We start from the raw sequence: 22,536 nt of genomic DNA on the forward strand, positions 1-22,536 counted from the left end.
TAAACAGAAATAATTATGCAATTAAAATGCAAATCACAAACAACAGTTAATTAAATTTTAAGTAACCCGGGCCATTAAGCTCACCACCAGCCGCTACACTGATGGCTTATAATACTCTTGCTATCGACACCACTAGCACTTTCTTTTATAACATACTATCTGAAGATAGCAAGGTAAAAAGGCATTCACTTGCATCCAAATCGTTTTCCCGCTAAGTTTCCATCTGACCACAAGGATAAGCACCTGGACCCCACCCAAAAAGACCCAGGGACAGGGTTGTATCTTTCGCGCGAAAGAATGATTCACATCCACCGTTGGCTTCCAGATTTACTCGGAGTGCCTCGAGATCTGTACAAATGCTATCCGACGGATAACATCGTGCAGAAAGACCAGCCATTCTTTCCAGCGAAAGATACAACGCGAGTCCGAAATGCGAATCACAAAGCATCAGTAACCCATTTGGACCCCACCGGCAGTGTCGGTAAAATATTAAAAATATGGATTTTAGTTAAAAATTTTAGAGACATTAAGATTAGACGTTTCATAATTATCCAATAAACACACGAGACTAAAGAGTAAATTAAATTTAAAAGACCACACCAACATTTTATTATTAATTTCTAATATATTTTTTTATTTAAGTACACCGGACCCAAAGAAAGATCAACGCCGCATCGCAGGGCGCGGGGCGACGCGAGTCCTATTGGAGGCATCCAACGGCCTTCGGCGCACGTCGCTGTCGTGAGGCCCACCGAATCCGGTGCTCCCGCCATCGCCGTTCACTATATCCGCCAGCATCTTCTGCAGGTCCTCCAGGCTATCCGGCTTCTTCTCATTTTATCCACCAAAAATCAAAAAAAAAAAAAAAAAACAAACAAATCAGCCGCGAAATCTTAATTTCCTTCCCACTATACCCCTCTCAGGGCCATTTTCGGCATCTAAAGCACGGAACTACCATAGCCCGTTCCCCTCACCAACTACCGGACGACCGAACTCGATGGACGGCTAGATCTGGTTTCGAGGAACGGCTGACAGCAGATTGGACACAAGCATATAGATCTCTATGCGATATATCCGGATTGGTGAAAAATAACTTGATGAGTCGCTGGGCGTTACGGCGGTGAGGGCGGCTTACCTCCGTTTTCACGCTGTCCATCATCGCTAGCATCTCTTGCATGAAATCGCTGAAATCCTAGCCGTCGAAAATAAAATTAATACTTCAAAGTAAATCAACAAATTCTAGTTAAAAAAATATAATGAGATTGGAATTCTCATATAACACCGATACCTGGTCGTCCTCTTCGCGGGGGTCGTAGAGGCCGGCGTCGTACATGGCGCGCTTGCCCTTGTCGGAAAGAACTGCCGTAACACCAGATCGCGGCCCACAAAGACGCCGTCAACGGACGTCAGTTAACGTAACGGAAACCGTCACGGTGGGGTTTGTGAACTTACCAGAGTAGGCCTCCTGGATCCGCTGGAACCGCCGCTTTGCTTCCCCCATCGCCGCCGGGTCCTTCGCCCACCGGTCCGGATGCCATTGCTAGAAAAAGAAATATCAGAAAAGATAACTAAAACTTAAAATTAGAACAGGGAGAGAAAAAGAAGGGGAGAGGGGGAGAAGGATATACGAGGGCTTGCTTGCGATAGGCGGTGCGTATATCGGAGGAGGAGGCGTTCCTCCGAATCCCGAGGAGGGAGTAGTAACAGGAGCCGTCGGATCCGGCCTCATCGGCGTCCATCGCCGGAGATCTATCGCATGGACCGTCGGGGAACTGCTGGAAAGGGAGCGAGAGGAGGCACGAGAAGGAAAGGGAGGGGCAAGGGGTGGGAATTGGATTTATAGGAGGAGAAGGGGGCTCTCGGAAATCTAATTAGCTTTCCTCTTTTCCATTTCCATTTCTGCGGTTGGGCGGGAAAAAAAATATCTTCTTCGGTCCCCGGGTTCTCGCGGGCAAGTTTGCTGATTTTACGAGCCGGCGAGGATTCCAGAGATTCGCACTCGCTAGATATTTTTCTTGATTCTCAAAAGATTGCCACTTTGTTGGGGGATATTTACGGAAATGTCTTTCTGTTGCTTGGGAATTTTGTCCTGATGGATGTATATCCTTATACGGTGAAATTGCATATGGCTAGCTCGTAGAATGCCGTCGATTTCGAATGATTTTGATTGAAGGATGCAGCTAGATTGGTGCAATGGGCACATGCATAGTTCTTTTATTTAGAAAAAAATTGATAAATGAACGTATATGATTTGATTCATTTGAAAAAAATTGTAATATATGTGTATTCTCATCTCTTCATAATTATTGAATTTATTTCCATAATTGCGGCTTGGATTTTTTATATTCTTATTAGGCAACCTAGCCAAATGTGTGAATTGATCTTTTTATGTTCCTTGGAATATGTTTCTATATATAAACTGTCTAGAATCATGTACAATCATTTGGATTTATTTTCATATTTGTTGCTGGCTTCTCTTATTTTTTATTTCTAATAGCTATTTTTAAGATAATAGGATTTGTGTCTCTAACTATTATAGAAACTATGAAATTTTTATTATACAATATTATATATTTAACAAAATAGAATTTAGAAGAGCAAGTAATTATTCTCTATTACAATCAGTCTTATTCCTTCTTGCATCCTATCATCATAAGCACACCGAAGAAATTGTCTCCAACCATCAACAATGATAATAGTATAGGATATGACTTCAACTCTTATTATTTGCATCACTTTGATGGTCCAAAGACTATATTGACTCGACAAAATCTTGGTAGATACAACTATAGTACTTCGAGGCATGCACTTATTGTAACTTCTGGAATAAAAAATAAGCTACAACTTGTAGATTGGTCTCTACCCCAACCAACAGCACGTTACTCTACTATCAAGGCATGGGAATGATGCAATCATATGGTTTTATCTTGTATTCTTAATATTCTCAATAAAGACCTTAATGGCAATGTTGCTTATGTCAAGACTACTCAGAGTTATGAGTAGATCTTGAAAATTGTCTGTCTCGGAGAGAATTATTTTAGAATTTACAAACTGAAAAGAAAGCTTATTACAACACAATATGGTTGCCTACTTCACTTCTATGGAGCAAAATATGAGACAAGCTAGTCTCCCCCTCCAAGGTACCACCACGCACATAGGATTCTTTCTAAAAAGAACGAGCACCATGTGTAAAAGGTGTATCAATTCTTAATGAGATTGAACGAAGCTTTTAGCTATGTTGGCACCAAAATATTAGCTAAGAAGCTTCTACCAAATGATAGCTAATTGTTATCTCTGTTACTTTAGGATGATGGCAGAAGGGCATTCAAATTACCTTAGACTCAAGTATTGGTGTCGTAGCCCTAGCTGCTAATTTGGGTAGCAGTACTTGAAAGTCAAGACAATCTCGACCGGTTGCCTGATGTCCCAAACCTGTTTGCCAAGGATGCAACATCATCGACCATATTGAAGCCAGATGTTGGATCATCAAGGGTGATCCACCACCCAATAGATAGTCACTTGCGACGAAAGAAATCTCCTGTATCTCCTGAAGCATCAAATAACACATAGTTCTAATCTCCTGTACAACCAACATGGCACCAAATATAGTTGCAGCCTAATACCATTAGTTATTTAATTTGAATGCTGATTGCACTTCTTCTATGATTTTGTTGAAATGCTATGCAGCACCCATATAATACGTACTCATCTTTGAACGTAACACCCATATAACACCTACTCATTTTTGAATCTGATTCGGGGCCATCCAACTCTTTTGCATCCTGTCCATCTTGAGTCATTAGTAAATGTTTCAAAACTCAAACATGTTAGCATGTTGAATAGCTATACCACTCATATCACACATGTTGGTGTATGTAGTTTGATAGACAAGCTCAAATGATGTCTTCTATGTTCCATCGTTTAGTTACAATCTTCTTTCGGTTAGCCAACTCACCAAGGCTCTCAATTGTACCATTATTTTCTTTCCCATGTTTTTGCCTTTTTAGTATCTGACCATGAAGTAGATGATTGGAATCGATGAAGTTAAAATATCGACTTCAACAACTCTCCAATAACCACCGCAACAATCCAGCCACACTCTCATTGTTACATGCATTCTAAGATCATCTCACGGAATTATGGCATCAAAGATTCTCGCTTGTTTAAACCTTAAGTATTTTATCTTCCTTTTCTAATCTTTCAGTGTGTGATGATTTGCTTTGTGATCCATATATAGTAGTTAAACATTGCAGATCCCTTTTTTCACTTAATTCAAATAAATGTGATACGCCTTTTAATTTGATATGGTGTGATATTTGGAAAGGGTATTGTAAGGACCTGAAATTTGGGCCCATTCTTGGGCCCAATGAACTGAAGTCGGCAATGGATGCCGACTTCAGTCTGTTCATCGTGGTCTTCCCACGATGAACACGCCGGCCGAACGGCCAGCGTGATCTCCGCACACCACCCCCCACCTCTTCCCTCTTCCCTCTTCCCTCTTCCCCTCTTCCCTCTCCCTCTCTATCTCTCTCTCTCCCTCTCTTTCTCTCTTCCCTGAGAGCTCACCCCTCAAAAAATTGGGTTTTTCCCTTCCTTCATCTTCTTCCCCTTCCTTGAGAGCAGCTGCTGCTGCCGCCGCCGGAGCCGCCAACGCCGCCGGAGAACCACACGTCGACGACTAGAGGTGAGAAAGGTAACCTATTTATTTTTTTTTTTTTGGGGATTTAAGGGGAGAGAAATGAGGGATGCCAACCGGGTTCCATTCCCCTGTTTCAGAAGTTTATTTTTGGGATTTGACCGGCCGACGGTGGCCGGCCGGGGTCAATCCGGCCGAAATGGGTTCGGCCGGAGGTGGGTGAACGGGGGCCGGGCTTCCAGCCCCGGTCTCCCTCTCTTTCCTCCCTTTTCTTCCTCCCTCTCTCTCCTTCTTCTCTTCTTCTTCCCGTCCGGCGCCGCCTGTGAAGGTGGGATGGCCGACGGCGGCTGGCCGAGCGCCGCCGCCGAGGGCCACGGTCGGCCGCCGAGGGCCGACCGGAACCACCAGCCACCCCCCCCCCCCTTCTTCCTTTTCCTTTCTTCTTCTTCTTCTTCTTCTTCTCTTCCTTCTTCTTCTTCTTCTTCTCTTTCTTCTTCTTCTTCTTCATTCGGCCTGGGTTTTTTCCTGGCTTTGAAATCCGTGCCTCAAGTGGGGATCAGACCATGAACCGGTTTAGATTATGAACCGGTTCCACCTAATCCTTGTATTTGGTTTGATCTGGATTTGAGTGAATGGGTTTGGGTTATGGTTTGGATCTGAGTCAGAAATTTGGGTTAGTCTGACTTGAGTCTAATCTGGTCTGATCAGACCTGGTTTGGGTTGGGCTAGGGACCTGTTTTTGGGCTGAGTTGGGTCTGATTGGATTTGTGGGCTGGTTTGGTTTAGGCCCGAGATCTGATTTGGACCTGTAATGTGGTTTGGTTCATTTGGGCCTAATCTGTGTTGGGCCACAATTGGTTTGGGTCTAAAGAATTCTGATTTTTGGGATCTAGTTTACTTATTCTTGGATCTATGAACTTAGGAGTTTAGGAGATTGGAATTAGTTTAAATTATGTTTCTTAATTAATTAAATAATTAATATTTATGTTTAATCAGGGGTTCGTGATATCTGTGGCAGGGATTTTTAAGCGAGCTCAGGTAGGTAACTTTGCTCAAAGTAGATTTACATGTATTATGTATATGTGTATGATTATTTCCAGCATATTGATATGTTTTATATTCTTGGCATCATTATTATTTAGGAGCATGTTTTTGACTGAAAATCGATCATCTGAAAATCTATTATGTAGATATTGGTTTTGAAAACTTATGTTTATATTAAGTTTGATTGTTGGAAATTGTGGATGTGATTTTGGAGACCGCGTGACTATTGTCTAGGATTCCCGCCAATGGGGTGGAAATGTTGGCCCTGTCGACTTGTATGAGGAACTAGTTCCGGCACTATGGGGTGTTTTGGCTCTGCGGAGCATGCTCTGAGGAGCAGAGATTGGGCACCCTGAGGTGCAGCACTGCGGTGCAGGGCTCCATTTGGAGCAGAGTGTTGACACTTCGGTGTGACCATGCCACTGGGTGATGTGGCCGTAGTCATGCGGTTTGATCTGTGGATTATGTTATGCGTGATATGATAGACTGAGATGGTATATATATATATTACTTGAGTATCGGATTGGTTTGCGGATCATCATATTTATTTGTGCACATGACCTGTAGTTATATTGCATATGCTTTAATACATGTTATCGTGACTTTATGCATGTTGTTACCTACTGAGCTGTTGTAGCTCATACCTGTTTTTGACATAATTGCAGGAGATGATTGATGGGGGATTCGGGAGGAGAGGACTTATGACACTGGACATAGATAGATTTAGATTCATTTTGTCATAAGTAATTGATCTTGTAAATAAATGTCATCAACTTTATTTGAGACATTTGAAATTGAATTATTGATTTGATTATCATAAATGATAGATTTTTAGTATTGATATTGTGATCTGATGTTGTGACTTGAGTGTCTGATTATTCAGCCTTGCACGCCCGTGCGGTCCGCCGTGCGGGTGTGCGGCGTCTGGCGCGTCCCGGGCCTAGGTTCGGGTTCGGGGCGTGACAGATTTAGTGGTATCAGAGCTTAAGGTTAAGGTATCCTAGGGTTTATGTTCAGGCGAGTATCAGTGGAGAATTATGATAGAAAAACTATCAGAGATTTGGGTTATAATCACTTGAGATTGTAACAAGAATGATATTATAATCTAAGGTTTAAGACCACTAGGGACTATGGCCTTAGTGGCACTAAAGTTTGAGGTTTAAGATTATTGGAAAATGTGACCAGTTGGAATCTGAGCATATGTTTAAGATCACTAGGGATCGTGACAGAAATATATCATAGCTTAAGGTTATGACCACTTAGGACATGACAATTAAATTCAGTGTTTAAGCTGTAAGATCACTGGGCATTGTGATAAAATGTATGCATCGGTTTGGTTTTCGATGCATACGGAAGGAAAGTATAAATTGTCTTTGATCATGATAAGAGAGGTTTGACCTAAGATAAGTATAGGTCAACAATGGCATATCGAGTATACCATGTTTAAATATTATTTAAATGATTTGAAAGTTCAAATTTGATGGGGGTTTTAATGTGATCATACTTTTGGTTTTGCTGCTAATTATTAGAGTGGGATTTGTATGTTGATTTAGTATTGGAGTAAGCTAAGGAGATTTCATAATATTGAAGGGAACGTTCTTCGAAGTTGAAAATGTATGTGGATTATATCTGGTGTTGGCATGTTGGATATTGCAAATAGGTCTATTTCCTATGGATGTATTTGATTATTTTGAGGCCATAGAGTATGCATATTGATGGGAGAATTCTAATTATTTGAATTCGCATGTTTGGATTGGGCTCCTGAATTTTCTTATAATTGTTGGAGATTATTGGATGTGTTAATCTAAAACTCGAGCCTAGATTTAAGATTTGAGTAGGGATCTTTTGTCATTGTTGATGAAGCCACTAATAGATGTCATATTGAGTAGAGACTTCGGTCATGAGATGTTTACATGAATTATCATATATAGCATTGTTGATGGATGTTAAGAATCTTGGTGAAGAAAGATCTGGAGATCGATAGAGTTAATTCCTACTCATAGTGGTATTGGCTCAACAGATCTAACCTATTGAATTTGAAGTAAATTCTGTTGGAAGGAAAATCAATGTAGATTTTCTAATTAAATTGCTAAGGGAATACAAGAATTACCCCCTTTAAATTAAACTTAGATATTTTTGGATTCTAAGAAGGTTGTGGAGATCACGTAGTGACCTTAAACTTGACTAAAGGATTGGGGGTTAGTTATGATAACTATACTCTATATAAATTGAGGACAAAAAGATCTAGAGGTTTTGCTCTAGTTCTACTTGGAAATTTGAAATTTGGAGTTTCTTAGTCTCAATGCAAAGTGATACTTTAGTCAGAAATTATTTTGTGACTTTAGAGAATTAAATGAATTAAATCAGAGTGTGCAGCGGAAGTGTGGTGGTTTGACTTATTTTGAAACTGGTTAAGATCATTAATATTTGATCTAAAAGGCATTATGATGAAATACTTGAGTTAGTTTCAAGAGAATGTTGTTGATTCTATGGATCTCTTATTTGTTGGGATGATGTGGGGGAGAGGAAAATTCTGGGTCCAGAGATTATTCAGCAGACAGTGGAGAAGGTTCAGCTGATCAGAGAACGACTTCGGGCAGCTCAGAGCAGACAGAAGAGTTATGCTGATATCAGGAGGCGGGATCTGGAATTCCAAATCGGAGATCATGTTTTTCTCAGAGTGTCCCCTTCTAAAGGGGTAATGCGATTTGGAGTTCGGGGTAAGCTCAGCCCCGAGATATGTGGGACCATTCAAGATTCTCGAGAGAGTTGGATCTGTTGCTTATAGACTGGCACTTCCACCTGCTTTATCGGGAGTTCATTCTGTATTTCATGTCTCCATGCTGAGGAAGTATATTGCTGATCCAAATCATGTGATTGATGTGGCACCTTTGCAGCTTCGCGCCGATCTTACATATGTGGAGCAGCCTGTCCGTATAGTGGATAGGAAGGACCAAGTCTTGAGAAGACGCACTATCCCATATGTCAAGGTCCAGTGGAGCAATCATAGTGAGAGAGAAGCCACCTGGGAGCTGGAGGAGGAGATGAGAGAGAAGTATCCAGCCTTGTTCTCGGATTGAGGTATGTTTTTAATTTCGAGGACGAAATTTTTTTTTTTTGTTGGTTAGAGTGTAAGGACCTGAAATTTGGGCCCATTCTTGGGCCCAATGAACTGAAGTCGGCAATGGATGCCGACTTCAGTCTGTTCATCGTGGTCTTCCCACGATGAACACGCCGGCCGAACGGCCAGCGTGATCTCCGCACACCACCCCCCACCTCTTCCCTCTTCCCTCTTCCCTCTTCCCCTCTTCCCTCTCCCTCTCTATCTCTCTCTCTCCCTCTCTTTCTCTCTTCCCTGAGAGCCCACCCCTCAAAAAATTGGGTTTTTCCCTTCCTTCATCTTCTTCCCCTTCCTTGAGAGCAGCTGCCGCTGCCGCCGCCGGAGCCGCCAACGCCGCCGGAGAACCACACGTCGACGACTAGAGGTGAGAAAGGTAACCTATTTTTTTTTTTGGGGGGGGATTTAAGGGGAGAGAAATGAGGGATGCCAACCGGGTTCCATTCCCCTGTTTCAGAAGTTTATTTTTGGGATTTGACCGGCCGACGGTGGCCGGCCGGGGTCAATCCGGCCGAAATGGGTTCGGCCGGAGGTGGGTGAACGGGGGCCGGGCTTCCAGCCCCGGTCTCCCTCTCTTTCCTCCCTTTTCTTCCTCCCTCTCTCTCCTTCTTCTCTTCTTCTTCCCGTCCGGCGCCGCCTGTGAAGGTGGGATGGCCGACGGCGGCTGGCCGAGCGCCGCCGCCGAGGGCCACGGTCGGCCGCCGAGGGCCACGGTCGGCCGCCGAGGGCCGACCGGAACCACCAGCCACCCCCCCTTCTTCCTTTTCCTTTCTTCTTCTTCTTCTTCTTCTTCTCTTCCTTCTTCTTCTTCTTCTTCTTCTCTTTCTTCTTCTTCTTCTTCATTCGGCCTGGGTTTTTTCCTGGCTTTGAAATCCGTGCCTCAAGTGGGGATCAGACCATGAACCGGTTTAGATTATGAACCGGTTCCACCTAATCCTTGTATTTGGTTTGATCTGGATTTGAGTGAATGGGTTTGGGTTATGGTTTGGATCTGAGTCAGAAATTTGGATTAGTCTGACTTGAGTCTAATCTGGTCTGATCAGACCTGGTTTGGGTTGGGCTAGAGACCTGTTTTTGGGCTGAGTTGGGTCTGATTGGATTTGTGGGCTGGTTTGGTTTAGGCCCGAGATCTGATTTGGACCTGTAATGTGGTTTGGTTCATTTGGGCCTAATCTGTGTTGGGCCACAATTGGTTTGGGTCTAAAGAATTCTGATTTTTGGGATCTAGTTTACTTATTCTTGGATCTATGAACTTAGGAGTTTAGGGGATTGGAATTAGTTTAAATTATGTTTCTTAATTAATTAAATAATTAATATTTATGTTTAATCAGGGGTTCGTGATATCTGTGGCAGGGATTTTTAAGCGAGCTCAGATAGGTAACTTTGCTCAAAGTAGATTTACATGTATTATGTATATGTGTATGATTATTTCCAGCATATTGATATGTTTTATATTCTTGGCATCATTATTATTTAGGAGCATGTTTTTGACTGGAAATCGATCATCTGAAAATCTATTATGTAGATATTGGTTTTGAAAACTTATGTTTATATTAAGTTTGATTGTTGGAAATTGTGGATGTGATTTTGGAGACCGCGTGACTATTGTCTAGGATTCCCGCCAATGGGGTGGAAACGTTAGCCCTGTCGACTTGTATGAGGAACTAGTTCCGGCACTATGGGGTGTTTTGGCTCTGCGGAGCATGCTCTGAGGAGCAGAGATTGGGCACCCTGGGGTGCAGCACTGCGGTGCAGGGCTCCATTTGGAGCAGAGTGTTGACACTTCGGTGTGACCATGCCACTGGGTGATGTGGCCGTAGTCATGCGGTTTGATCTGTGGATTATGTTATGCGTGATATGATAGACTGAGATGGTATATATATATATTACTTGAGTATCGGATTGGTTTGCGGATCATCATATTTATTTGTGCACATGACCTGTAGTTATATTGCATATGCTTTAATGCATGTTATCGTGACTTTATGCATGTTGTTACCTACTGAGCTGTTGTAGCTCATACCTGTTTTTGACATAATTGCAGGAGATGATTGATGGGGGATTCGGGAGGAGAGGACTTATGACACTGGACATAGATAGATTTAGATTCATTTTGTCATAAGTAATTGATCTTGTAAATAAATGTCATCAACTTTATTTGAGGCATTTGAAATTGAATTATTGATTTGATTATCATAAATGATAGATTTTTAGTATTGATATTGTGATCTGATGTTGTGACTTGAGTGTCTGATTATTCAGCCTTGCACGCCCGTGCGGTCCGCCGTGCGGGTGTGCGGCGTCTGGAGCGTCCCGGGCCTAGGTTCGGGTTCGGGGCGTGACAGGTATCATACTCCCTCCCGCTTGGATGCTTATTTTTTTTTCAAACATATTTGGTGATTATTCTTGCTGTTATTGGGTATTTTTGATGAAATATAAATCCAAAACATTTTCTTGTCTCATATATTTTTTGGCAAATGGTTTTCCGTTATTATTAGGTTACAGTCATTCAAACCGACAATAGACTCAATTTCTTGTTAAATAATACTCTAAGTATTGTTTTAAGAGCATGATATCTTGTTCCAACATATCTGCATCCATGCACCTTAACATAATTGGAGAGCCAAACATAAGCACAAATTATTATCTTCTCGATGTGGCTCTTAAGCTCGCTTATACTCTATTTTATCAATAAGATGCCTACCCTTGTTTTGTTTGGCAAAACACTTGTTAGTCACTCCTACACTCTCTACCTTCCTTAGATTACTTGCATCTTTTGGGTGTTTATGTTATGCTAGAAATACTAATACTTGTCTCACCAAATTTGAACCTCATTCTCATCGAGTGTCTTTGTTGGTTTCTCTTACAAAGGGTTGTGAATAATCGACGTCTTGCATGGCTGACGCACAATCTTTTATCTCAACACATAGGATTTGTAGAAGAATTTACTTTCAGTAAAAGTAATAGAAGAGTCATGGAGGTGAATAGATGGAGGGGCATGTACAGCTTTGGATGTATATATTGGCAACTGTGATGCATGGGTCGAGAGGGGAGAATCCTGGCCATCCAATGGCTGTGATCTCATCCTGGCCATCAACTCTCCCCGCCAAACCGGTGGCGCCAACAGAGATTTTCCTAACGCTCGTGGGCTTTTCTCGAAGTACTCCTCGGTAGTTAAAACTACGCGCGATCGCTGGTTTTTAACTAACCGATGAAGCTATCAAGATTACCCGATTCTTCACAAACCGACAAAAGATACCCAGAGAAGCACCCTTCATCAGATCCGATGGAGCCCAATAAAATTTCTGCTGGTTCTTCGGCGGTCGTAGTTGCTGGTGCCTTAAAATTTTTGATCCTTTTAGAAATTTTTTGTCGCTACTATCGTACTTTTGGAGTGGGTCGAAATAGTGTTTACTCGTCTCTCGCGGTTGAAATAAAAGATTAAAAAAAACCTTTTTGTTTGGCTCATTTTCTTCCTTCAGTCCTTGCAATCCTTCGGTCCAGGCTTTTTCTTTCGCCTCTCTCTCCCTGTCGGGGGCGAAGGAGCGAGCTATGTCGTTGGGGCCGAGCGCGTGGGTGGAGGTCCGCCGGAGCAAGTACAAGGTGTGGTGGAAGCGGAGGAGGGTCCGCGGCGGAGGGAGCCTACAGAAGAAGCGGCTAGAGGGCATGCAGCAGGCCCAGCCCTTCCCCGCCTGCATCCACGCATCCGCCGTGGAGAAAATGGTGCCGCCTTTACTCTATTTCCTCCCTTCTCCATCGATAATTCTAGGGTTCTTATCGGCAGGTCGGGATCCTTGAGGGATCTATGAAGTTCAGATCCTTGATCGAATAGGAAATCCAGTTGCAGAAACCTAGAGTTTTGCGGATTTATATCATTATTTTTTTTTCTTATGCTGGATTAGCGGTAGGGGTGCTTGATTTGGAACTCATAGAGTTTCTATCTTTCTTATTTGGTATTGTAAATCTTAGTTGGAAAGCCTGCCCGCCGTTGTGGCTGGAGTTTATTTTTTTTGCTGAAACAGTGAAACCTGGTTGGAGTTTATTCGAGTGATCTAAACTTGCAGCTCCAAGCTACCACACAGTTTCGGAAATTGCTTTCGATAGGTATTCAATCAATCATAAAGTTTGAATTTTTATGATCTTTTGGAGTAAAAGTTTGTACTGATTGCAATGGACTAATTTTAAACAGAGCGAAGCCCTCCCATTGAGGAGGTTATCCAGGCTGGTGTTGTTCCACGCTTTGTTTAAGTTCCTCACGAGAAAGGATTTTCCTCAACTTCAGGTCTGCAATGGAATTCTGCATGGGTGGATCTTGCCATTAATTTGCTTGATTAACCTGAGATTATAATTACGTATGTACTTATTTCGGATCACTCGAGCAGTTTGATTCTTTGAAGCTGCTTGGGCGCTAACTAACGTTGCCTCTGGGACATCAGAGAACACCAAAATTGTGGTTGATCATGATGCTGTGCCGATATTTGTGAAGCTCCTAGGTTCCCCTAGTGATGATGTCGGAGAACAGGTATATGATTACTTGATATTGTTAGTAGTTGGACTTTTTGAGTAGTGTTACTATTAAAGATTAATTGTTGGAAATAGCCTTGTAGATAGTATCGTCTTGGTTGGAGTCTCTGGTTTTTGGCATACTTATGTTGTTATTGTTGTATCTTTTTTGGCATTTGGAGGCTGTGTGGGCATTGGGCAATGTTGCTGGTGATTCTCCAAGATCCCATGACCTTGTGCTTGCCAATGGTGCATTGGTTCCATTGCTGGCACGGTTTAGCAAGCATGCCTAGCTCTCTATGCTGAGGCATGCCAGTTGGACTTTGTCGCACTTCTGCAGGGGACAGCCGCAGCCATCGTTTGAGGAGGCTTATCTGTCAGCGCATGTTTGTGTCGTTATTCTGTATTCTGTAGCGCCATGGCTCTTGCAATGCTTATATGAATTTTTTTTCTTCTTCATGAGCAGACAAGGCTCGCCCTTCCAGCATTTGAGCACCTCATCCATTCGAATGATGAGGAAGTTCTCACTGATGCTTGCTGGGCGCTATCATACCTTTCTGATGGTACAAATGACAAAATCCAAGCAGTAATTGAATCAGGCATCTGCGGTTGGCTTGTTAAGCTTCTTCTGTATGTGATTTTATTTTTTTCCCCTGAATAATTTGATGATATGATTTTTTTTTCTTTGGCACATGTTTTCAATTTTCGCAAGTAATTTTTGTTTTTGAATCTTTGTCCTTGCATTCATCCCTCACCTTCAGTTCTTATACCCGCCTTTTGTATTGTTGGTGACATTGTTACTGGGGATGATGTGCAAACACAGGTGTATTACGATCTTCTAATGACAATATTTATACTTTGGTATCGCTCTTACATTGTTACATATTAGTCTTGTTCAGTCATACTTCACAGTTCTGTCACACAGGTGTACTATGATCTTCTAATGACACAGTTATTTATGCATTGATGTTATTCTTACATAGTTATGTATTAGCTTTGTTCAGTTATACTTCACAGTTTTGCCTATTAAGCCCTTTTCTCCCTTCTAATTCGAAACATGTTAACATCTTAAATGTAAGAAATGAGCATGCATGTCGGCTCCTCAGAGGAATTTTTTGGCTCAGATGTTCCCGTACTTGTAAATCTGTAAGTTTGGCATAACATACACTTGGCTGGTTGGTAGCACGACAATCTGTCAGTATATATAGTGTTTTGCAGTAATAAGTTGCATATTGCATATCATCTTGGTGTTCTCACTGTTCATCAGCTATCACTGTCTGTATAGTGTTTGGATTTTGTCTGTTTCCACTTTGGTTTTTCTATAGTGGATGGATCCATGTTTCAAAAGGAGGCCACATAGATCTTCTTTTTGATGTAGGCTGGGACTCTGCTGTCTTGCCTGGGGTCCAGCTCTCCTGGGAGGCCGCTGTACATGGTGTGTCCACCCACCATGCTGGCATGGCCCGCAGGCTTGTGGCAGGCTCGACAACCTGACATTAGGCAGGGTTAACTAAGGTCACTAGTTGTTTGGGTTATAAAGCCCCAGTTTCCCTCATCTCTGCTCAAGGGGCTCTAAGAAGTTGACCTTAGTTTACATGCTACAAATTTCAACATTTGGATTGATTCTTTATTTTTTGTAGCAGTCTGATTGTTTACCTAAACCTTCAATTTGATTGTTTCTTTCTTGTTTGAGTTTCTTGTTAAAATTACTTGAATTACACTTTTTTCTTTTCTTCTTTTTTTTTGGATGAAGTATTGATGTTATTTTGTTATTCCTTGGAAAAGTGGTTACATAATTGACATGCATGTTTCTTCTAATTAGGTCCTTATAAGAATACAAGTTTTCTCCGTTTACATTAATTCTGGTCTATGGTCCATTTTCTTGAATTGGTACTTTATAATAGATAAGTTATGAGAATATATTATTAGAGAATATCTAATGATAATATTTTGCAAACCTGACAAATATGCTTCACTTATCCCATTTGACCCAACCTTGATCTGCACTGAATCAGTGTGCTCTACCTACTAAAATTTGGAGATGTCTCGAGATTGGGTTATACAAGATGAGCTCTGCCTCCAAATAATACGGAAGGAGACAGATGTCCTAGGTGACTAGAGGGGGGACAAAATAAGAGTGGTGACAGAGAGGAGGATGAAGAGGGAGGCTTACTATACTCCACCCGCTCCTGCCATCCCTTTTTGGAACCATTTCAAAACACCCCTAGCTGCTTGGTTTATTTATATATGTGCTTTCGAGTCGGCTTAAACTCTATCCTTGAGATAATGTTTGGGCTATGTCTTGGATGGGTTTTCAGCATAACCTAAACAATTTATCGGGCCGTGGGTTGGAGGTAGAGCAACTCGACCAAAGCCTAGTTATCAGCCCAAGTGCTTTGTAGCAGAAACAGATAAAAAGTGTGGTGGTTATTGAGATTGGGCAAATAAAATGCTCGATTCTGTGTATCACTGTATTTTGATTATTGAGATTGTTTATGAGAGGCAAAGTTGGACTGTTCTGATGAATTTTTTTGCTTATCAAAGCTATAATATGGGAAGTTTAAGCATGATCCCAGCTTCAGGATTTCCCCCTCCTTTTTGTATTTCTGTTAACTTGTTACATTTTGAATTGGTTTTTCACTTCTTTGTCTGTGAGATAGACATGCTATATATAGCTCTGATCCCTCTAGCCAGTAGTATATTCATGCATAGCCACCTTTTTGCATTCTCATGAATTTCATCTGGCATATATTCTTTCATGTTTGCTCATAGAAAGTGTTAGTTCCATTTGTCAAGTGATTTATTTATTTATCTTTTTCTTCTAGCATGTCATCAATCATCAAACACTTACCTTCCTTCTCAATCTTTCGGCACAAAATCATAAGAAAAGCATCAAGAAGGAAGCCTGTTGGACTATTTTAAATACTACTGCTGGAAACAAGGACCAGATGCAGGTATGGTGTAAGAAAGCGGACTTTATGTTGTTTAAATGTTATAGATGACGATATATTAATAGAAGAACTTGGTTGACTTTTAGATACCAAGGTTATGGCAATCTTCCTAATGAGTATAAATCAGTTGCTTCAAAAATTTGAAATTAGTTTGGAAATATGGTACTTGAGTGAAGATATTTGAGAGTAGACATTGTTACTAAACTGATACATCATACTGAAGTAACTGATTGTGGATGAACAATCTAATAACTGATTACCAGTAAATTGTTCTCCTCATCAAATGTGCCATAATTTCCCATCTTTGTCACGCATAAACTTTTGTTGCATCTTTAAGCCAGGCTGTAATTACTGCTGGTATCATTGGTCCTCTGGTACGTTTGCTTCAGACAGCTGAATTAGATATCAAGAAAGAGGCGGCATGGGCTATTTCAAATGCTACTTCAGGCGGTACACATGATCAGATAAAGTATGTCTCTGCCAACTTAATCTTTAACTATTTAAATAAGATTCATACATTGGAGGCTTAAGTTTTTTTTATTCTCCTTGACATGATTGGTTGTAATTTGTCGAGTATAGGTTCCTGGTGAGCCAAGGCTGCATCAAGCCCTCGTGTGCACTTCTTGTTTGCCCGGATCCTAGAAGGGTTACAGTCTGTTTGGAAGGGCTTGAGAACATACTGAAGGTCGGCGAAGCTGAGAAGAACTTGGACACTACCAGGGGATTGAATCTCTATGCCCAGATGATTGATGAAGCTGAAGGGCTAGAGAAGCTTGAGAATCTGCGGGGCCAGGACAACACTGACGTCTATGAGAAGGCTGTTAGAAAAATTAATTGGCGTGTGGCCCGAGATGCATGTCTCGAGCGCGCGCATGCACTCTCTCTTGTGGGCACGCTGGCGCCAGCGCCCGCTGGCCCTTCGTGGGATGATTGCGGACGCGTCTGTAGAAGACGCAGACGCGTCCGCAATAATGTTCCCAAAATGTGCATGCTTCCTTTTTTGGGCCAATGAGACGTTGGCCCAGGAACCCTATAAATATCCCTCTTTTTCCTCTCATTTTGACACGAAAAAATAGAGAACAATTCTGAAAAAATTCAAGAAAAAAGTTCTTCCTCCTTTTAGACACTATTAGTTAGCGGATATAATCACTAGATATCACATAAATTCAATTTTTAGAAAAGCCTAAGTGCAAACTTAAATTACTTATTATGGATTAACCAATTTTCAAATTTTCAGTTTGAATGGATCTGGAAATTACTTCTTGAGGAGTCCAAATGGAGGTATGATAAACCTCTTGGAGGTCAAGCAAATTATTATCTTTTTAAAATAATTGATTACTAATTTTGTGCTAACAAAAGAATTATTATAATTGAGATCTAATATGTCAATTCAAGGAATTATATATTAGAATAATTTATTACCTTATTAGAATAATTGATTACTAATTTTGTGCTAGCAAAATAATTATTGTAATTAAGATCTAATATGTCAATTTAATAAATTATATATTAGAATAATTTATTATCTTATTAGAATAATTGATTACTAATTTTGTGCTAGCAAAACAATTATTGTAATTAAGATCTAATATGTCATAATTCAATGAATTATATATTACTAACAAAAAAATAAACAAATACTTCTTTGGATTGTTAGCAATATATCACCTAAATAAGCAAGTAAAACTATAATTATAATTGATAGAGAATCTTAAAAAGAATAATATATATGTATATTATTTAGCATCAAAAGAAATCTATTCTAGCACAAAAAAATCTATTCATGTAATAAATTTAAAACATAAAATTGTAAATGCTACAGATCTCCTAATATTAAATGTGAAATAAAGACAAAAGAAAATAGCCTGAAAGAAGGTAGGTCGAAGCGCGTAGACGCTGTCCCAAAGATTCCAGAAGGACAATGCCCCAGCTATGGTGATGGGGAAGTCGTTGGTCAATTGGGGAGTCCTCTCATGTTGGTCCGAGTCTTGTCATTCCAGTTGCTTGTGTGGTCGAGGCATTGCTGCTCCAGATGAAGAGGGTTTTCTGATGGAGACATCAAACGCTATCCCTTTCTATGGCTATTTGATGATCTGGTCAGACAAGTTCCCTACCTGTCGATGTAAAGGGTAAGCCAGTGAAGGGAAGGTTACCTCCATTTCAAAGTATCTTGTTACATGCAATAAGCACCGGTTACAATCTCTTGCATCCTGTATTAGCATGAGTAAAAGAGTGATTTCTGTGAGGTCTATAAGAATTATTGTTGGTTTGGTTTATCTCATTATGGCCTTCCTGAAAAGCATACATTTGTAGGCTGTCATGTGGGAAAGGATGCCTATTGAACAAACAAATGAAGCATATCATTTGTTCTGTTGTTTTCAGTTCTGTGCTTGATAGTCGATGGCATCTATTGTTATTGTTGTTTCAGCTTAATCTGGTCATGGTCACTATATTTTTTGAATTATTTCAAATTTATGATTCTTTTATTTGATAAAGAATTCTCCAATTTATAATTGAAGTATATGAACTAAACAGGAAATGGTCAGCTATTCATAAATCGATGTCTTTGCAAGTGAATCAACTAGAATATTCAATTATTCGTGGATCTTAGTATTTCATTCAAATTATAAACAATTTATTCTAGAAATATTCTCCCATGCTTCTTGCGTGCATTAATTACATTAAATATTTAAATTCTTTACTTTTGTAGTTCTTAACACTTTTGATTATCTCGATTCTTTCCAAACTTTTGTGAGGTAATTTTCTGAACTGTGACTCTTGGCACCCTGTCAGGCTGCAGCTGGTCTTTCTTGCTAAATAATGAACCGTGACCAATTCCTTAAGCCTTTTCCCTTGGAAGGAATAATATAAATTTCCTGTAGCCTTTGTTGTTTCCTTCTCCTGTTATCCATTTGTAAGTCCGATTTCTCTTTTAGCAATTGTGTTGGTTTGGCATATGGTTTCGTTGGTGACATCGAGAACCTCTTCGGTTCCATAGTAAGTTGTTATCAGTTATTTGATTATTGCTGCTGTTGTTGGTACAAAGTTATCTTCATGGTCATGGAAGATTGTACCAATGGGCAATCAAATTGTTCTCCGATACTTTATATATTATCGGTGTCCAAATAACCCTAGGTTACAGTCCCTGAAGTTTGTGTTTGTGCAAGTTCTTTAACCTGGTTCTTTGCCCAAGGCCAGAATGGCTAATGGTTTATGGAGCAGATGAATTGAAGGATTTGGGTTGTTTGTTTTGCATGAAAAAAAATGGTGGTTCTTCTTTTGCGACGTCAACAATTGGATCGCATTCTGCACAACATCTTCAAGCACTCCAAACTCTTTCATTCATCTATAATCTATGTCAAAGTCATAGCCTAATGTTATGCGAGGTCCACCGGAATATTAGTATCCTTGGTATCTTTCTCATTTACTAGCAAGTGCCTTCCTATTCTTTAGTATCTTTCGCATTTACTAGTAAATACATACCCTATATTATGCTTGAATTATAAATGTGTTCCATGTTCGCTAAAGGGTGTACAGTCTGTGATTGTGTGAGATGGCCAGCTCTGAATAAAGTATGTAGTTTAAATTGTCATATCATAAAGCATTAATTTATACAATTTATTAAAAAATGATAGTGAAATGTTGGGGGTCAATTTCAATGGGGAAACATCTTTTCTTTCTCTTTTTAAGAATGAAAATGAGAGCACCATCCATCTATTAGAATTATACGTTGAGAAAAAAAACATGTAAAGATTTAAATTCAGATTTTGCTTACAGGTGGACAGCCGCAATGACTGGATCATAGTATGTTTAACTTAAGATTATAAAGTATGATCCTCTTTATCGCAAGTAGTACTCCGAGGCCAACAATTATCATGTAATGGCAAACCACAAATGAAGGGTAGTTGATCATTAGCAAGTAATGGGTTTCCACACATGCATCTCTCCTCCCTTCAACCTTATAAACTCCCATCTTTAACTAATCTTTAGTTTTTTATGATGAGCAAGAAAATGTAACAGCTAAGAACACTATATTCATTTAATTATATATTTTTATATTAAATATGAGAATTGTAATTGTTCTTGCTTTCTCTAGCACATAATACATGCCTAACACTATTCATAACAAAGCTAACTATAGTTGTTAATTTTGTATAGGGTGGGATTTTTTCTTTTTTGCCTCGATTTCTTCTTATGACCATCTTAATGAGAAACCCAGTAGTCAAATAGAAATAGAACTTCTCCTATTAACAGAGTCCGTTAATTCCATAACTTCAAAAAAATAAAAAAAAATTACGTGCCAGTAGAGACTGCGTGCAAAGAAAGACCATCGCATCCTCTTTCTTCCTCATTAAGCGATAAATACTTATCGACTTCTTAATACATATTGTAAGTTTTTTTGATACACACCTAGTAGCAACCTAATACATACGTTACAGTGAATTGATATATAGTATTCAAAATATTATATTTCACGAGTATATAGCATTTGTCTAATTGATACACATATAGTAATATAGTCATCCAATATTCCAATATATACTTCTAGATAAATCAATACATAGTTTACAGGATATAATGCTCACTAGTCACGCTACATGACCAAATGATATATACTTGTCGGCTTTCTGATACATACTGCAAGCTTTTTGATTGTACGCATAGTAGCAACCCAATACATATCTTTAGGTAAATTAATACATAGTTTTCAGAACATGATATTCACTAGTATAAATTGTATAGTCAAGTGATTCATATTTAGCCAAATAGTCATGAAACGTTCCAGTACACACATTTAGGTAAATCGATATACAATTTCTAGAAGGAAGGAAAAAAGTGACTTGAAAGGAGAAGGGAAAAACATTACGGATGGAAAAGATGGCTTGATGAAGAAGAGCATAGAAGGAGAAGCTTGATGAGGAAGAAAGAAGATATCGATGGCCACTATTTTTTTTGTTTGTTAAATTAGAAGACTGATGGAGTTTATTAGTTAAGAATTTTTGGATTTTATCTTTCCTCCTATGATGCCAACCTCATATGATTTTTGTTCCCAAACTAATAGCAATGACACCTAACGATTGCCGACATTACTCCACGTCACCCTCGCATGGAGACATCCTCATCCACTAACGTTCCATGTGAAGCCCACCAACAACCATCCTTTTCTCATTATTCCGTTCCACCGATCCCCGTCTCCGCTTCCGCTGCACCGCCCCTGCCGCGAGCCATCCGAGTCTGTCCCTCCCTCACCACGAAACAAAAAGCAAGAAGGGAGAGAAAGGTAAATAAGTAATGAAACCGTTCGCTTTCGGTAGAAGCATCCATTTAAACATAAGACGTGCCATCGGCACACCAAACCGGCATCATCAATAAGGTAGACAACCGAACATCAGAGAAACTGAGAAAACATTACATTATTTACGAACACTTATTAACTAATAATTACTCTCACCATCAACAAATTCCTGCATTATTTCCCCCTCCCCTCCCCCTCTTTTTTTTCCTATACCTTCCATTACAATAAAATTCAACATAATATCACAAAAATTACATAAAAGTAAAAATTAACGGAAATGGAGGGCTACAAACGGAGATCGGGAGAGAGGAGTTGAGACTTCGTGGTGCCGCCACCGCCGCCGCTTGTGGGAGCAGAGAGGGGCATTTTGGGAACGCCCAGGAGCCCATTTTGGGAATCCTCCGGAAATTCCCCAGTCCTCCGTCTTGTTGATCCGGGACCTATGATCAAAGAGCTCACAAGAAGAGGAGGAGGAGGAGGAGGGGAATGGAGGAAAGAGGCTCCAAGCTAAGAGACCGCGAGTAGGACTTCGAGGGAGGGGGAGGGCTATAATAGTAGAACGGGACATAGGGCGAGAAGGGGTTCGGGGGCGGCGGCGCCGGGTAGTATCTGTTGGACGGCGGAGGGTGGTAGTACGAGCCTCCACCGCCGCTAGACGGAGGAGGCGGAGAGGAGTAGACGTAGGGCGGCGGAGGGGAGTAGTAGGGGATCCCGCCCGAGGATGACGGCGGCGGAGGGGAGTAGTAGAAGATCCCGCCCGATGATGACGGCGGCGGCGGGCACTCGGCCGAGGAGGATGGGGGCGGCGGCGGAGGGGAGTCGGCGGGCTGGCATGGGTTGTCGCACGAGGAGCACATTGAGCACGAGACGTCGTCTTTCATCCGGGCCTTCGCCGCCGCGATCGGGGGCGATGAGGCGGCCAGAAGTAACAGTAAGGCGAGATGAAACGACGAAAACGGGGCGGCGAGGCGTTTCGCCATCAACGAGA

The 22,536-nt window shown here is 40.8% G+C and overlaps 2 protein-coding genes across 3 annotated transcripts; one reads left to right on the plus strand and one right to left on the minus strand.

Moving 5' to 3' along the window:
• Window positions 1–580: 580 nt before the first annotated feature.
• On the minus strand, window positions 581–1,998 carry LOC103707924 (uncharacterized). Of its 2 annotated transcripts, none has more exons than XM_088713372.2 (5): window positions 1,629–1,998; window positions 1,453–1,540; window positions 1,289–1,359; window positions 1,136–1,192; window positions 581–825 (listed from the first exon to the last, which is right to left on the minus strand). In XM_088713372.2, the coding sequence occupies exons 1-5, from the start codon at window positions 1,737–1,739 to the stop codon at window positions 664–666; spliced, it is 489 nt and encodes a 162-aa protein (XP_088569498.2). In that variant the 5' UTR covers window positions 1,740–1,998; the 3' UTR covers window positions 581–663. The 2 variants fall into 2 exon arrangements, with proteins under 2 accessions (XP_088569498.2, XP_008790860.2); XM_008792638.5 differs by having other exon boundaries at window positions 581–828; window positions 1,629–1,995.
• A 10,352-nt stretch (window positions 1,999–12,350) lies between these two features.
• On the plus strand, window positions 12,351–18,633 carry LOC103707923 (importin subunit alpha-1a-like). The gene is made up of 6 exons (XM_089928048.1): window positions 12,351–12,521; window positions 12,988–13,080; window positions 13,189–13,320; window positions 16,127–16,255; window positions 16,594–16,721; window positions 16,832–18,633. The coding sequence occupies exons 1-6, from the start codon at window positions 12,351–12,353 to the stop codon at window positions 17,262–17,264; spliced, it is 1,086 nt and encodes a 361-aa protein (XP_089784174.1). The 3' UTR covers window positions 17,265–18,633.
• Window positions 18,634–22,536: the final 3,903 nt, after the last annotated feature.

The sequence above is a fragment of the Phoenix dactylifera genome, chromosome 17 (genome assembly GCF_051530095.1).
Source record: "Phoenix dactylifera cultivar Ajwa chromosome 17, Ajwa_hap1_PhDact_Kaust_v1.1, whole genome shotgun sequence".
Classification (NCBI taxonomy): Eukaryota; Viridiplantae; Streptophyta; class Magnoliopsida; order Arecales; family Arecaceae; genus Phoenix; species Phoenix dactylifera.